At 53.8% G+C, this 14,147-nt stretch overlaps 4 protein-coding genes across 4 annotated transcripts; 3 read left to right on the forward strand and 1 right to left on the reverse strand.

Annotated features, from left to right (window-relative positions):
• Positions 1 to 244: 244 nt before the first annotated feature.
• CCOS01_11787 (uncharacterized protein) lies at positions 245 to 1,546 on the forward strand (the record flags this gene model as incomplete). The annotated part of the gene is made up of 1 exon (XM_060459938.1): positions 245 to 1,546. One exon carries the CDS (start codon positions 245 to 247, stop codon positions 1,544 to 1,546), a length of 1,302 nt encoding a protein of 433 aa, XP_060309769.1.
• A 136-nt stretch (positions 1,547 to 1,682) lies between these two features.
• CCOS01_11788 (WD domain-containing protein) lies at positions 1,683 to 3,832 on the reverse strand (the record flags this gene model as incomplete). The annotated part of the gene is made up of 10 exons (XM_060459939.1): positions 1,683 to 2,433; positions 2,485 to 2,585; positions 2,641 to 2,700; positions 2,761 to 2,922; positions 2,979 to 2,999; positions 3,056 to 3,181; positions 3,242 to 3,319; positions 3,383 to 3,459; positions 3,521 to 3,560; positions 3,767 to 3,832. The coding sequence occupies 10 exons, from the start codon at positions 3,830 to 3,832 to the stop codon at positions 1,683 to 1,685; spliced, it is 1,482 nt and encodes a 493-aa protein (XP_060309770.1).
• Positions 3,833 to 7,513: 3,681 nt separating this feature from the next.
• Positions 7,514 to 8,727, forward strand: CCOS01_11789 (uncharacterized protein; the record flags this gene model as incomplete). Its single annotated transcript, XM_060459940.1, has 3 exons — positions 7,514 to 7,774; positions 8,212 to 8,334; positions 8,446 to 8,727. The coding sequence occupies 3 exons, from the start codon at positions 7,514 to 7,516 to the stop codon at positions 8,725 to 8,727; spliced, it is 666 nt and encodes a 221-aa protein (XP_060309771.1).
• A 2,927-nt stretch (positions 8,728 to 11,654) lies between these two features.
• CCOS01_11790 (uncharacterized protein) lies at positions 11,655 to 13,713 on the forward strand (the record flags this gene model as incomplete). The annotated part of the gene is made up of 2 exons (XM_060459941.1): positions 11,655 to 11,979; positions 12,038 to 13,713. 2 exons carry the CDS (start codon positions 11,655 to 11,657, stop codon positions 13,711 to 13,713), a joined length of 2,001 nt encoding a protein of 666 aa, XP_060309772.1.
• Positions 13,714 to 14,147: the final 434 nt, after the last annotated feature.

Below are 14,147 nucleotides of genomic sequence, written 5' to 3' on the forward strand. Positions count from 1 at the left end.
GATGCTTGGTACCCTTATGGTAGACACAGTGTAAATAAAGCAGACGGCCCCGCTTCACTCTTGACCGAATTCTCACCACACACTCACCTTACTTACACCACTACCTCAACCTCACTCAAGCCGACCAAGAGAAATGAACCTTCAATAACAATATCAACATATTCATAAATTATTTGACATCAATAGCTATACCCGTGTTATCAGAACCTCATCACATGGGCCCGCGCACTAGGCGAAAGCGACCATGAGCCAGCCAGCCACCAGCCGCAAGAGGTCTGCCTCAGCGATGTCGATGAGCGACAGCAACGAGTATAGATACCAGTCTCAGCTCCCCAGCGACTCCATCAACCCGCTCAGCCATACTCCTTCCATCCTCCGCCAGCTCCATCTAGCCGGTCTCGCAGAGACGGATGAGCTGCCCTCGAGGACGCAGCGCAAATTTCCGCACCGCCACTGGCAGGACCCAGATGCGCCGGCCCGCGTAGGACCGTCCGCCTCGTCGGGGTCTCTATTAAAAGCGCTCGAGACCAGCGAGGTAGAAGAAGGCGAAGAGGATCGAGAGGAAGAAGAAGACGACAAGAAGCGCCGCCGCAAGAAAAAGGACAGCACCCTAAAACCAAAATACGCCTCTGAAAAATCCCCCTTCCGGCCCCTCGTTCGGGCAATCTACGGCTTCCTAGACGCCGGCGACGTCGCCAACGCCAAGCGCGCCTTTGGCATCCTCGCGCGGTCCACGGCCCACGGCAAACCCGTCGACGTGCGGCGCAACCACTACTGGGCCCTCGGCGCCGAGATCCTCATGCGCGAGGGCGGCAGCGCGCGCGCCACGGCCACGGACGACGAGGCGTACCCGTTCGCCAACGCCCCGCGTGTGCGCGAGTACTTTCGGGACCTGATCCAGCGGTTTCCTTACAACTACAAGCACCGTCACGCCGTGTGCGCCGTCGACTTTTGGCCTGCGCTGTTGAGTTACGAGGTTTTCCAGGTGCATGCGCAGCACGCGGTCTCGTTGAGGCGGGTGAATCGCGAGGCGGAGGATTGGGAGGATGAGTCGTGGCAGGAGCCTTCTTCGCTCCTCGACGGCGGTGCCGGGGATGACAGCATGATGGAGGGATCCGGCCTCCGGTCGTCTGAGCAGGTCAACGGGCGGGACACGCGGCTGCGGCAGGCGAGGGACCAGATCCGGCTCAAGACGCTCGACATGCTGCGCGAAGTGGCGGGCCGCATGAACGACCTGCTAGAGGATCGGCCTTTTTCGCACAGCGCCGAGCTGTGGCGGGTGCGCGGGATGGTGTCGCTCTACATCGGCGACTTGCTCATCCCGTCGTACACGCTTGACGAGGAGGGCGGCCAGATGGCGGAAGCCAGGGCGCGGCGGGAGGCGGAGAGGAATAACGCGCGGAGAAGCTTTCAGAAGATGGCGGAGGACGGCGGGAAATTTGATGCTTTGATTCAGAAGCTGATGGCGCCCGTTGAGGAGGACGAGGGACCTATGTTGCCTGTCTTCTCGTCACTCCCCTTCAGAGAGTATCGTACAGCTAGCTAGAAGCGCTGGCCAATACTATTCTGACGCGGAAAACTAAGCTACCTAGTCGAGAGCATCAGAGAGATTGAGACGGACCAAGGGACCGTCCTCTCTATCTGGTATTACCCTCCAACACCCCTCCATCCTATTAAGTCACTCACGCATCCTTCTTGGGTACCCATCTCTGGAAAACAAGAGCAAAGTTGGAGCTACCCACAACGACGCACCATTCACCTCCGGGGCTCCAAGCAACCTGTCTACCAACGAAAGTCGAAGCGCCGCAGTTCTCAATCTTGTGAGGCTTCAGAGGCACCTGAGGGTTGCCGACGGTGAACTTGCCATCCCACGTCTGCAGCGTTTCCTGGTTGTACTGGGCCCTCAGCTCGGGAATTTGCTCGAGCTCCGTCCGGTGAGCCTTGTCGGCCGCCTTCTTCTCTCGGACCGTCGGCGCGGCCTTGCCGTTCGTATTGGCCCGATGGGTGATGGCCGGCAGCCAACTGGGCTTCAGAACGGCCTCTTCGCCGTCTCTCTTGGGCCTCTTGACGGCGTTGACGTAGTCGTGGAAGCCTGTAATCTGCTCAAAGTCCCAGAAGTAGATTTTGCCGTTGGCGTTGCAGAAGGCTAGAATAGGGTGCTGATCGGGGACGAAGTGCAGCTTGAACCGCATGAAGAATTGCGGGCCGCAACCGAGCGTTTGGAACTCGATGAGCCGCGTGTAGGGAGCTGGACATTCTGCCGAAACGCCCGGGCTAAAGGCAGAGCGGGTGAGATTGGCCGGGTTGATGGTTGTCGGGGCCATGGACTGCGGAGGGGGCGGGTCCTGGGACGAGAAGCCTTCAATCTTCCACAAGACAATCACATCATCGTGGCAGGCTCTAGAAAGAATGTAGTCGCCATAGAAGGACACGCTGTGAGAAATCAGTACTGTGTAATATGCAGTTTTTCAAGCAAAGACTAACCAATCCACGAGACTGCTGTGAACCTCTGATGTTGAGAAGTGAGGATAATGAACCTCCACTGGGCGGTCGGTGTGCTCAGTGGGAAGGTCTGGTACTGTCCACTGTGCGGTCTGTTAATCATGGGACATGGGAGCGGCGCATGGAATTATTGCCTACGAGATTGATAATCTGGTCATGGCCGGCGGAAAGAATATATCGGCCCGTGTCGTGCCATGCCTATACACAAGAGTTAGCCTCAGAGTTGCAACCAGAACGCGGCAATAGAGCTATACGTACTAATGTTAGCAGGTTCCAGTAATGACCTTCGCCTCCAAGAATGCACAAGCAGGGCTGCTTCTCATGTTTGGGATCTAGACTCCATATCCGGACTGTCGTATCGTCGGAGCACGAGGCGATAATCAGAGGGTCTATCGGAGACGTGACCACGTCACAAACGTCCTGAAGATTCATCAGCGGGAGCCCCCAATATGTGATATTATCCAGGCATGACTCACTCCGCCGTGGCCTACGAGACACTAAGTGAGATGTGAGCAAATCCTCTGCAGGATACGTTAGATGTGTCTCAACTCACGTTGACGAGCTTCTGTTCGATTATGTCGTAAACCTTGATCTTGGCGTCTTCGCCGCCGTAGCACAATAGCGGCCTGCCGGTCTCCGCGTCTCTTGTCCAAGTGCAGGAGTAATTTCTTGCCTCAGTCTTTATCCGAGTCAGTTGCCGAGGCTGCTGTGGGTAATTTGAATACTAGGGAGGACGCACATCATCATCCCGTATTATGCTGATAATTTCGCATGGATTCGAGTCGTCGGCAGCTGCAGTGAGGCGACAAACTATTATCTGGAGAAGAGGTCAGGGCTCAAAGATCACTCCCAAGACAACCACTCGGATGCAGCAACTTACATGCTTCTTACTGACGGCGGCGAAGACGGGTCTCGCATCCAATGGTTGATAGGGGCAGAATTTGACATCAAAGAACTCTGAGGCGAGATTAGCCACTGTTGATAGCATGCCTCGAGATAATGCTGGGGCAGGGCTTACCAGGCACCGGATCATCTTGAGCGAGGAACCTAGTGTCATCCTACAGTTCATGTTAGCGGAAACTCTATTGAACGGCAAAGAGCCACGTAAAGAACATGGCATTCTCAATGTAGCTATTGCAGCTGGGATAACTCTGATGGGAATTCATAGCTACACGGGTAAGGGAGAAAAGGTAAGAATAGACTAAGAGCAGTAAGGGGACCTCGACCCCAGTTCGGCTAGCTCAAAGAAAGGGGGAGCAAGTACCTCGAGATGAACCGAGACTCTCAGTCTCGGAAAGTCATATGGAGTTGGTGTTGAGGTGGGGGCCATGACAACATTGAATGTCAATAGAGGTCGGGAGCGGAGGACGCGTTGAAGGCAACCCAGGCCTGAAGTTCAGAGATGGCCAACCAACTCTTTTGCGCGGAAACTTCTTACGGATAGTCTTGTCTGTCAGAGTGCAACTGCGGGCGGAGGGCGTGAGAGGGAGGCAAGACGCGTCGAGATGCAGTTGATAACTCGAGATCAGCTTTGTGTTTATTGGCGTGTGTTTTGTGCAAGGACTCTTGTTAGTTGTAGCTGCTCCGGTCCCAGGTCATAACCTCAAGTCGGACTTTCGTTACGGGTGCACTAAGTACCTAGGTAAGATAAGGTAAGCAGAGAGAATTGACAAAGAGCAAGGCAATGCTATGCAATGAAAGTGGCAGTTGGCAACAGAAAGAAATCGGTAGGAATGCTCCGTGCCTAGCGCGTGAACTCAAGGTACGGTGTACCTAGGTAGTAAGGTAATGAAGCAATGCAGGGCAAGGTAAGGTAGCTCACCTAGCAGGTAAATTGGAAAGGAAGGAGACGGAGCCCGGCAGGTGGGGCTTGCGTTTTCTCACTTGTTCTCGCCGAATGTGGACGTGAAAAGAGGAAACTTTGAAAATAGAACACGCAGTCGGTCGCGCACTCGTCAATAGGAACTTTCCGCTTTAGTGGGCCGCCCCGTGGTTGACGGAACCTCGAATACCTACCTAGTCAAGGCCGGGCCGGGGCCACTACAGTGCCCGAATCAGTGGAGGAAGGGGTCAATTGGGGTTGATGATGGAAACGTCTTTAACGGTTGCGCTAGCCCTCGAACAGCACCGGCCATGAGAACATCACATCAGCAACCTCGAACCATTTCCGATTTTATCACGACCGGGATTTCTCCAGGTCCCCAGGCTTTCAACAAGTATGGATTTGGGCCACATTTTGCACCATTTTCTCTCATCAACCCCGCCTCTTAATAAAGACCGAGTGAGTCTTTGATCAGGAACACCTTCATTGAAATTGGGAAAACTACCTCGTTGGGACAACGGCTTATCTCGCCCATCTACCACGGTGTGAAGCAATTTTGTGGTACGAGTAGGCATCGGCCACTATTTGATTCGCGTTCTCGGTCTATGAAGATGCCTTGTCCAAGGAGTGACTCGGTCCAGAAGCTCGGATCTGCCCCAAACCCAAAGTATGAATGGGTACGTCAATTCGATGTGTAAACCAAAGATTGTCCATACAGAAGGTGACACGCGAGCGATGATACAAAACTATTGTCATTCGGTCATCATTGAAACTACCATGGCTGAGAAGTCAACAAACCGGCTGCGTACTAACGTATCTACCTGGCGGGAGGGCACAAGGGCGAGCAAACATTGAAAAAACTACCAGCTGTAGGTTCAAAAAGACCTGCGATTTCCCCTTCGGGCATATGACAGGGAAGGAGGCGATATCATTGAGGCGCCGTCAAATAACAAGACTTCAAACCCAAGATGTCTCCGTCATTTTTGCCATGTTTTGACAGCAGACTCGGAAGAAAAATGATATTTGGGGACGGGGATGGCTTCCTAAGGAGGGTGATTAGGATGTGATTAGGAGGTGATTGATCGAGGAAACGTCAAGCCTTCCTCGACATCGAAAGCCTAGGAGGAGCAACGGGATGTTGAGAAAAGAGAGGGGAGACAGGGCTATTAGATCGGTCGATGACAAAAGAGACCGAATACTCTTGTACCGTTCCAAGGATTGAGTACTTGAAGTGCGGAGCGAAGTTTGGCACACCTACCAACCTTTCTAGGGCAATGGCACCTTGATGAAGGTATCCAAGAAAAACCGAGTTGTCATCCGGTACCTCGGAACGCTGTACCTCCCTAAGGAACCCTAGGTACCTTAACACCTTACCTACTTTACCTCGCCTTGCCTTAGGGTCCTTCTTTCCCCGGGGTGTGTGTCCTGCACGGTTCGTCCTCCGGGCCAATTCCATGTCGAATTGGTGCAGGGAAAGAGCGGATCTCCAGGGATAGTGGATACTGGTGTGGCCGCACCGGCTCTTTTCCTGGCCCGCGGACACTACTACTCTACCTCAGCACCTCACTTGACGCTACGCTACCTACCTCACCTCACAGACCAAGCCATCTTCAAACGTCGACTACTGAAATGGTTTCGCGTAGTATCTGTACGAGTCTGAGACCTCCCAAGCAGATGCCAGACGGCTGATGCCGCAAGACACCATTATGCAAGCGCTGAGCATCACCTAGCATCAGACTAAAGAACGCCCTGCATTATCCAAGAGGTAAACCAGGCGCGAAAAGGTATGGAGGCTGATTGTTGCGGCGCCGCGTGATATCCAAGTCTTTTGTGTAACGTGAGAGCTCGTCTGACTAGCTTCTCATCACAGTTTGATACTCAATTCTCGAAAAACGATACTGTTCCCAGGCTTCGTCTCTGCTTCCCGGTACTCATTGCATTGCACACAGAATGGCAGCAGTGCAGTACGACATCAGTGCAGGCACGAAGCATTGATTCCTCAATCGCATCCGCAAGACAAAGAGGCACATCATTTGAGGATACGTCAGCTGGCATCCAGGGATGTGAGAAATGACGGCGGGTCGCGCCCTCGTCTCTTGCAAATTCTCATACCGCCCAATCGTCGAGTCTCGATGCCAACCATCCATCACCGCATTTCGATATCGAGCCTGCATCGCCCTCGTACAGCAAGAAATCCCATTATGCTCCGGCCTGTCAATACCATACGTCTACGGAGCACTGTACGGATCCCTCCATGTCTGTTCAACCCCTGACAGCTGTGTCATGGCAATTGGGATCCGCAAACTGTTAATAAACCTGTCCCGTCGTGGGTCTTTGTCCGTGGGCCATGCTGGGTACGCCGCCGCGATATCTTTCATGTCGGTCGCACAAACCATCCGCCCCCCGCGACCTGGCACCGCGTTCTCGGCATCCTGTCTACATGTGGTTCACGTCACGAACGGACATCGAGGGGCCCTGCGACTTTCAAAGAGACAGTCCAATTCTTCATCTGGTGAAGGAGAGGGGAACAAAATGAGTCTTGAGGCAAACAGGATAAAAGTGTCCAGTCGATATACACATTGCATATTCTCTAGTAAGGTACCTAGACATCGATAGCTACTTTCAAGATACTCCGTACGAGCGGCGCATACGTCTCGAGCCTCCAACGATCAACAGCTTCCCTCCACTTTGGGTGGTGTTCAGATAAACTTCTCTTCATCTAGCTCGAGTACGCTCAACATTGTTTGTGTTGACTCCGAACGTGTGCCAGAGTTACGTACGTTTGGCGGGAAAAAAAAGATTGTGTTATTGACGATCTCATCTGTTGAAATTCAGGGGCCTGGGGCGACGGAAACATCCGTACGTAACGTCCTGGCAAGAACAACCCTCCGCATCTGACTTGGCAAGGACTGTGCACGAATGTCCCCTCGGGTTTTCCGAAGAGGAAGAAGTCGTGATAATTACGAGCAGGGACAGTTTGAAGACATGGGCCACACGAGCTGTGGCTTTCGGACTGGCTCAGGGATCCTAGCAGTCGATCCCAACTGGTGAACCGGGTTCTGATGTCTTCACAGCTGTCAACTGAAGTCAGACATCAAGCTATGCCTAGCAGAGCATAGCGCCCTCCCCTGCCCGGACGCTCAACCCACACGGACGCCATTTTAGCCTTTTTCACTCCCGTTCACACGGATGACGGGCGGCTTGACGAGGAGACAGCAAGCGTCAGTGACGAGAGCTTGGGGAAGGGAAACGGGCTCTGCTGCCCTGCAATTTCCATCGGCTGTCAGTTCGAATTGGGATAAAGGGCCGCGTTCTCGCAAGCTCTTCCCAAACAAGACAAGAACTGTCCGATCACCCCTGCGAGATCCCCAAACCCCATGTCTGCTTTCGATATCATGGACATGGGCATGGCAAAAGAAGTGGACAGCTCGACGCAGAAGCTCGCAGCTCGTTCGTCAACATGAGCTTGCTGTTGGTTTTGGATTTTCAAAATCGAATGATTGATGACGGAAGATTTTCTCTCATCTAGTGTACGGCAGCTTGTTCTCGAATGCGTGCAATCCCGCGAGGCGAAAGGCTATGCATCAACCCGCAGCATCGCCAATGCCCGGCGAAAATGTCGGGACTGACGCGGTTCGAGGGTGATCTTGCTCGGATTTCGGCTCGAAAGAGCAACAGACCAAGGTCCCAACTATCAAGTATGGATATATGGCGGCAATTTTAACAACTAGCCCGGCCCTCACTGCGCGAACCCATGCACACGCAGGTACCAGCGGCTGTTGTCTATCATCTATGCTCACTATTCGACAGTTCGACACCTCCGGATGGCGCTGGTTCCAATGGCAGCTGTTGGCAGACAGCTCGAGCGAGTCCATCCGCGTTCGAAAATGTTGACGCTCGATGCAGGACGTTGTATCCGGGCCATGTGGACAAGGATCTCAGGTTCCAGCTCTGCAATGTTTCTCAACGGTTTGTCTCAGCAGTACCTAGCCACCATTAAACGGCATGAAGTGAGTGTGCGGCCTGTCTCCAACGCGGCGTGGACGCTCGCACCGGGTAGTAGGCAACTTGGCACGTTGTGCGGCAACGATGCCTGCCTGACCTTGTACGATGTTCTGTAGATTGGTTACCCGCTCCTCCAGGAGCCAGGGTATAGACTGGAGGCTGGAGCTCAGTGTCGGAGACACATCAATCCCTCTGACATCCCATCCAAGCAGCCGGCAGAGTGTGTAACATTTAATCAATGTTCATCGGGTTCGCGGTTGAGTATGGCCGGGTCCCTCCGGGCGCAAGACTATGGGAGTAGTATCCCGGTTCGAGAGTGTCTACCACTACTTGGTACATCACTTCATTTTGCCCATTTTTGTCAGCCCTCCTCCCCTCGGCTGGGAGAGCAGACGTGACAAGCTGGGCTCTGATCATCATTGGTATGATTTGTTGACACAGCATTGCTGTGATGGAGGCGGCTCGACAATCCAAACATGGGCCAGGAAGGAGGATAAAAAAGAAAGAATAAAAAAAATGCGCCAGATATGAAAACAAGGAACGGGCATAGTTGCATTTTATTCTGCCCCGCTGTCAACGTCAATTGAATAAGCCCCCCCCTCCCCCCATCAACAAGCGTTGCAGTCTCGGGGGCCTTCATAAAAAAAAGGTGGCTGTATTGGTCCGGACACCGAGTCGAGTTGCAGACGATCGCCGATTCCTCCGCTGCCACCATCTACGGATACCTTGGTAACAGAAAGCAGCATAGGGATGTTATCACACACGCTATATCGTCGTCGAGGGACAGATGGAGTCTATACGTGTAGCTGGTTGGGACAGAACAGAGCAGCGCGGCACGGCGGGTAGTACGGACGTATGTAGGTCAGCTAACCGAAGCGATACTAGCTGAGCAGTCTTATTCCCTTATTTCCCATGGAGGCATGGATTGGCGAATCATACTGTGACATGGAGGACATAGCTCCAGCTGGGCTACGTATGAGCTTGGGGGGAAAGACACCCTCGAACCCCTGCCCCTGTCTTAGTGCCCTTTTATGGATATCCGTACACGGGCATACATTGCTAGACGTTGGGAAGTGCGGATACTGAGCTGATGGGTACTGCTCTGCCGCTTTGTGTTATCCAGAGAGTCTGTCACTCTGTGTAGGCACCAAAGTAGTTGTACTTTTTGGTCTGGGGGGGATGGTGATACCCTGAAAGCGTGGCCCTGGCGCGAGAGAAGATGATCATGACCCAGGCAAGCCGCACGGCATCCGCAAGGATGGATGATGGATGATGGATGATGGCTACCTATGGAGCCTGGCACGTCTCTGAGTGTTCTGTCGGTCGAAGCTGCCCCCTGTGCCTGTGTATCCGTACCCGTAGCGGGGACCGGAGAGATACCTCGTCCAAGGGTATCCATCCGTCTGTCCTCTCTGTCTCGACTATCAAGTCTCATCTGTGTATCCCGTCCGTAAGGATACTGACACTCTGTAGCGCGCGGGCATGCTTTACGCACCCACATTTTGCTCAGCTACCGGGGGTTAAGTATTCGCAGGTGAAGGTTGACGTTGGAGAAGTCGACAGCCGTGTTCATGACCCTTGTGGTATCCATACTGCGTACGGAGACACAGTAGTCGAAGTCGTGGTGGTATCCATACATACTTCGCAGTCACACCTGGTGGTGCAAGACGATGGAGGGGGGTCTGGGCCCCGGGACCCTGTTCTGCTCAGCTGGGCCCTGTCACCTCAGTTCTCCTCACCAATCTTTTGCCCTATCCGTTTTTGCGAAACCCGAGTCGCTGGCTGACGGGGGGGGGGGAGTCTACTCCGTAGAGAGGAGGGGGGCGCTGTGCTGCAGACTCACTGATGAGAAGATGCGCGCTGCGGTGCGGTGCTGTCACAGAGCAGAGAGCAGAGAGCAGAGAGCAGAGACGGAAGCAAAGCAAAGCAAAATGGAAGCAGAGGAGAAGAAGCCTCAGCGCAGAGAGCTGGACATCCCCCCCCCCGCCCTCCCTCCACCTCCACCTCACTCCCGTCCCCCCGCCGCCGCAGTCGCCGCCGCCGCAGCCTCTCTCTCTCTCTCAAATCACATTTGCCAAACCACTTGCCAAACGAGCTGTCATAAAAGATGCTCGCCTCCTCCGCCCATTTGCAATACCTACATGGCACTCCTTCATATCTCCTCCTTCTTTTTTCTTCCTCCTCCTCCTCTCTCTCAGCCTTTACTACACTATTAGGTGTTTGTTCTCTCTGTCATTCTGGACCCAAACTTGAACAACCAACGGCATCCCGCAATCAACAAGCTACCCATCGTTTTCGCCACTAGCAGCTTGGCTCGTCCCAACTTATCTAACCTACCTTACCTTTTTTTCATTTATTTTTTTACCTTGCCTGCTGCTTGAGTTAGTCTACCTACCTACCTACCTTACCTAGCTACCTGCAGCTACGGAGTACGGTACAGATACTACCTAGGTTGCATCTCCTCGCATACCCTCGACGTATTTCTTCGAGATTTCAGCCAACCTTCGTTCAACGTCCGAGTACATCCACTACGTCAGGTCATCTGTGTCTGCATGTACCTCAAACTCAGACTACCTTAACTTCGAGGGAACCGCGACGTTTACAACCCCCGCCAACGCCAAAAACCCTCCTTTACCACCACCACCACCACCACAAAACGGTCTCGTTCTGACCGGCTTGCGCCCTCTCCGCACTATCCATCAGCTTGGATATTCTACTACACCTCGACTTTCAGCCCCCCGTTTCTCCCTTCTGCAGTAAGCCGCACCGAGCTGCCAACTGTCACTTGAACACCTCCCGTCCGCTTTTTTCTCACTGCGCATACCTGCCTGTGTACGACGCGACGCAATACCGTCCATACTCTGCACTCCTGCTACTCTGCGCCAGTCACATAAGTCGAGCCCGCCGTTTTCACAGCCCCAGCCACTCTATCGGTATAGCCCGTGAGAGTGAGACTGACAGCCTTCGCTTGCGAAGTAAAAGCGCAATCTGTGTCCCACGCCCAGCAAACCAGCGCGTACTACAGTCAACCACAATCTAAGAGAAACAATCGCTCAGCTCAGACCCGATTGATTCCCCAGACGTAGTAGAGCTACCGCTTGAGATAATCGAGCTTCTATTGGGCGCGGCCACTGGTTCGACGCCTTGCGGTATTGAGGATCCACCAGGCTCTCCGCGGCATTCAAGCATTCTCTTAAACCATACTCGGCTTACTTCGCAGCCGATTAAGACTCCGGACGACGTGCGAGAGAGACGGACGTAATTGCGATTCAATCGGACATATATCCCAGACCTTGTTTCAGCCACGAGCCAACTGTTCTTTGCCATGGAGCAAACGTTCATGACCATTCATTCCACGGACCCCAGCGCTGCCATATTATTCGTGTCCGACTCAGTCTACGACATACTGGGTTATACCCCCCAGGAAGTGCAGGGAAAATCATGCTTTGACTTCTTTCACCCCGACGAGGTACCCTTCGCTCGCTCTATTCACAGTCGCGGTGTCTTGCTGGACAAGGCAGCCGTGCTTCACTATGCTCGCATCATGGCCCGCGATGGCCAGTGGGTGAGCTGCGAATGCTGCTTCACTGTCGTCCACGATGTCTTGGTTGCCTGTACCAGTATTTATCGACGGGACGAAAAGAGTCACAGTAAGCGAACACACTTCAGCCTCACCTTCAATTCATTCTCATGCTAATGTCGTGACAGGACGAGCCGTCGAAGCACCTCAGATCCGTCGGTTGTTCTCAAGCTCCCCTCGGGACCCTCGTTACCACATGCTGGAGCATCTCTCACCCAAATTCAGAATGCCTCCCGTGGAACGCGAGCCCCGCGCAGCTCTCATCCTCAATAGGTTCACCCGCACTCTGACCGTCATGTTCGCCACCAATGCAGTCTCGTCGATTCTTGGCGTTAGACCCGACCAGATCAAAGACAAGAGCTTTTATGAGTGCATACAGGAGAACTGCCTACCGGACGCCATTCGCTGCTTGGAAAGTGCAAAGGCCAATGACTCGATTGCTTACTTGAGGTTCTGGTACAGAGATCCGCGTCGGCCTGAGGATTTTGACGATGAGGAGGGAGACGAAGAGCACAACAGCGGAAACTCCAGTGACTCTGATGGCGGAGGCGTCCAACTCGATGGCCGCATGGATATTGACGATGATGACGGCCCTGTCATCAAACAAGAAGACCAAGGTCGTCCGGATATGTCGAACCACAGCTCTGCGAACCAAACAGCGACTACAAACACCTCTGGCTCGAGCAACGAGACGCAGAACACTGCAGCTACCTCCGCCCCTTCGGCCGACGGATCAGCCGCCCAGGCATCGACGCCCGCGGAACCCCTGCGCAACCGCCGCCGGGAACCACCCCAGGCCTTTGAGCTCGAAGCTGTCGTATCATGCACGTCCGACGGTCTTGTCGTCGTCATTCGCAGAGCGCGCCCACCAATTCCGGCACCTCACCCGCCATTGGTTGTCCCAACCTACACCAACGGTCTCTTTGCGGCGCCTTGGGGTCATCATCCCATCCGGCCTCAAGTCCCCCAGGAATCCCTCTACAATTTCAGACCTCCTCTCATGCCTCAGTACATGCCTTTGCAAGACAACGTCATGGCTGCTGGGGGCCCACCTGTAGACCATCTCATGAGCTCCATCAGAGATGTTGCCGTTTTTGCCTGGGCATTGGTGGGAATCAATGGCAATCTCGCGACATACACGCGAGGCATGCCGCGCGGCGAGTCTATACCAGATAGTGGCCTCCCTATATGGGATCCCAATGCTGGGAGTGCTTCTTTACATGGACCGGAAAACCAGGCGGTTCGCCGATGGACGCAATACGACAAGGAAAAGACATTTGGTCCGCCCTCGGCGGCATACCGACAGTCATACAACCAAGGCATACAATCCGGGTATAGCCATGTGCCTCAGATGGGCAGCTACATCTACTCTCAGCCGGCGCCGCCCACGTGGCCCGGCTTACAGCCTGCCTACACATCGGCGTATGACCCCTACTCAAGGAACAACCACCATCGAGCACAGCAGCATCAGCATCATCAACCGCAGCCTCATTATGACTACCAGCCTGGTCGTCAGCAGCATCAACCACAGTCACAGGGTTTTGATCAACGAGGAGCGCTGCAGAATCAGCCATGGGGCGAGATACCCCCACCGTACAACGGTCAAGGCCAGGCGAACGGCCATTCCAATGGGCATGCTGGCGGGCATTCGAACGGACAGCCCAATGGCCAGTCCAACGGGCAGGCTAATGGGCAGGCTAACGGCCAGTCCAACGGACATATTGACGGGAATTCCGGCAATGGTTCAAATGGATCGGCAGGGCCAAATGATCCATCTCATGGTTATCGCTACCCATGGCAGTAGTTGAATCACTCGGACTCGGGAGACGACAGTATGTGGGTGGCCATCTCACACTGATCGGAGCGCATTGGCGAACTCCAAAAGAACAGAATGTGATCAATTTGGGAAATTCAAGTAGGCAGGGGGTTTTTTGAAACCTCTCCAAGGAAGTCAGTAGTGATTGATGACGGTAAGGGGGGGAGGGGGGAATTGGGGAGGGTTTCCCCTCTGACAAAGAGGACATGAAAAGGGGTTGTGTGTACCAGGCATCGGCGTTCCGCGTTTTACTAGAAACGGACGGTAAAAATGAAAAGATACCCCGCGAGGCGAAATGAAGGCCATCGAGCTCGCAAAGGAGGAGAATATTCGTATATAGAATGTTTGGCAGTAGGGTTGCTTGCTGGCTCGGTTTTCTTCTTCTTCTTTTTTTTGGGCGTATTCACTCAAACTAGGTAATT

The sequence above is a fragment of the Colletotrichum costaricense genome (genome assembly GCF_030867565.1).
Source record: "Colletotrichum costaricense strain IMI 309622 chromosome Unknown Scaffold_13.1, whole genome shotgun sequence".
Classification (NCBI taxonomy): Eukaryota; Fungi; Ascomycota; class Sordariomycetes; order Glomerellales; family Glomerellaceae; genus Colletotrichum; species Colletotrichum costaricense.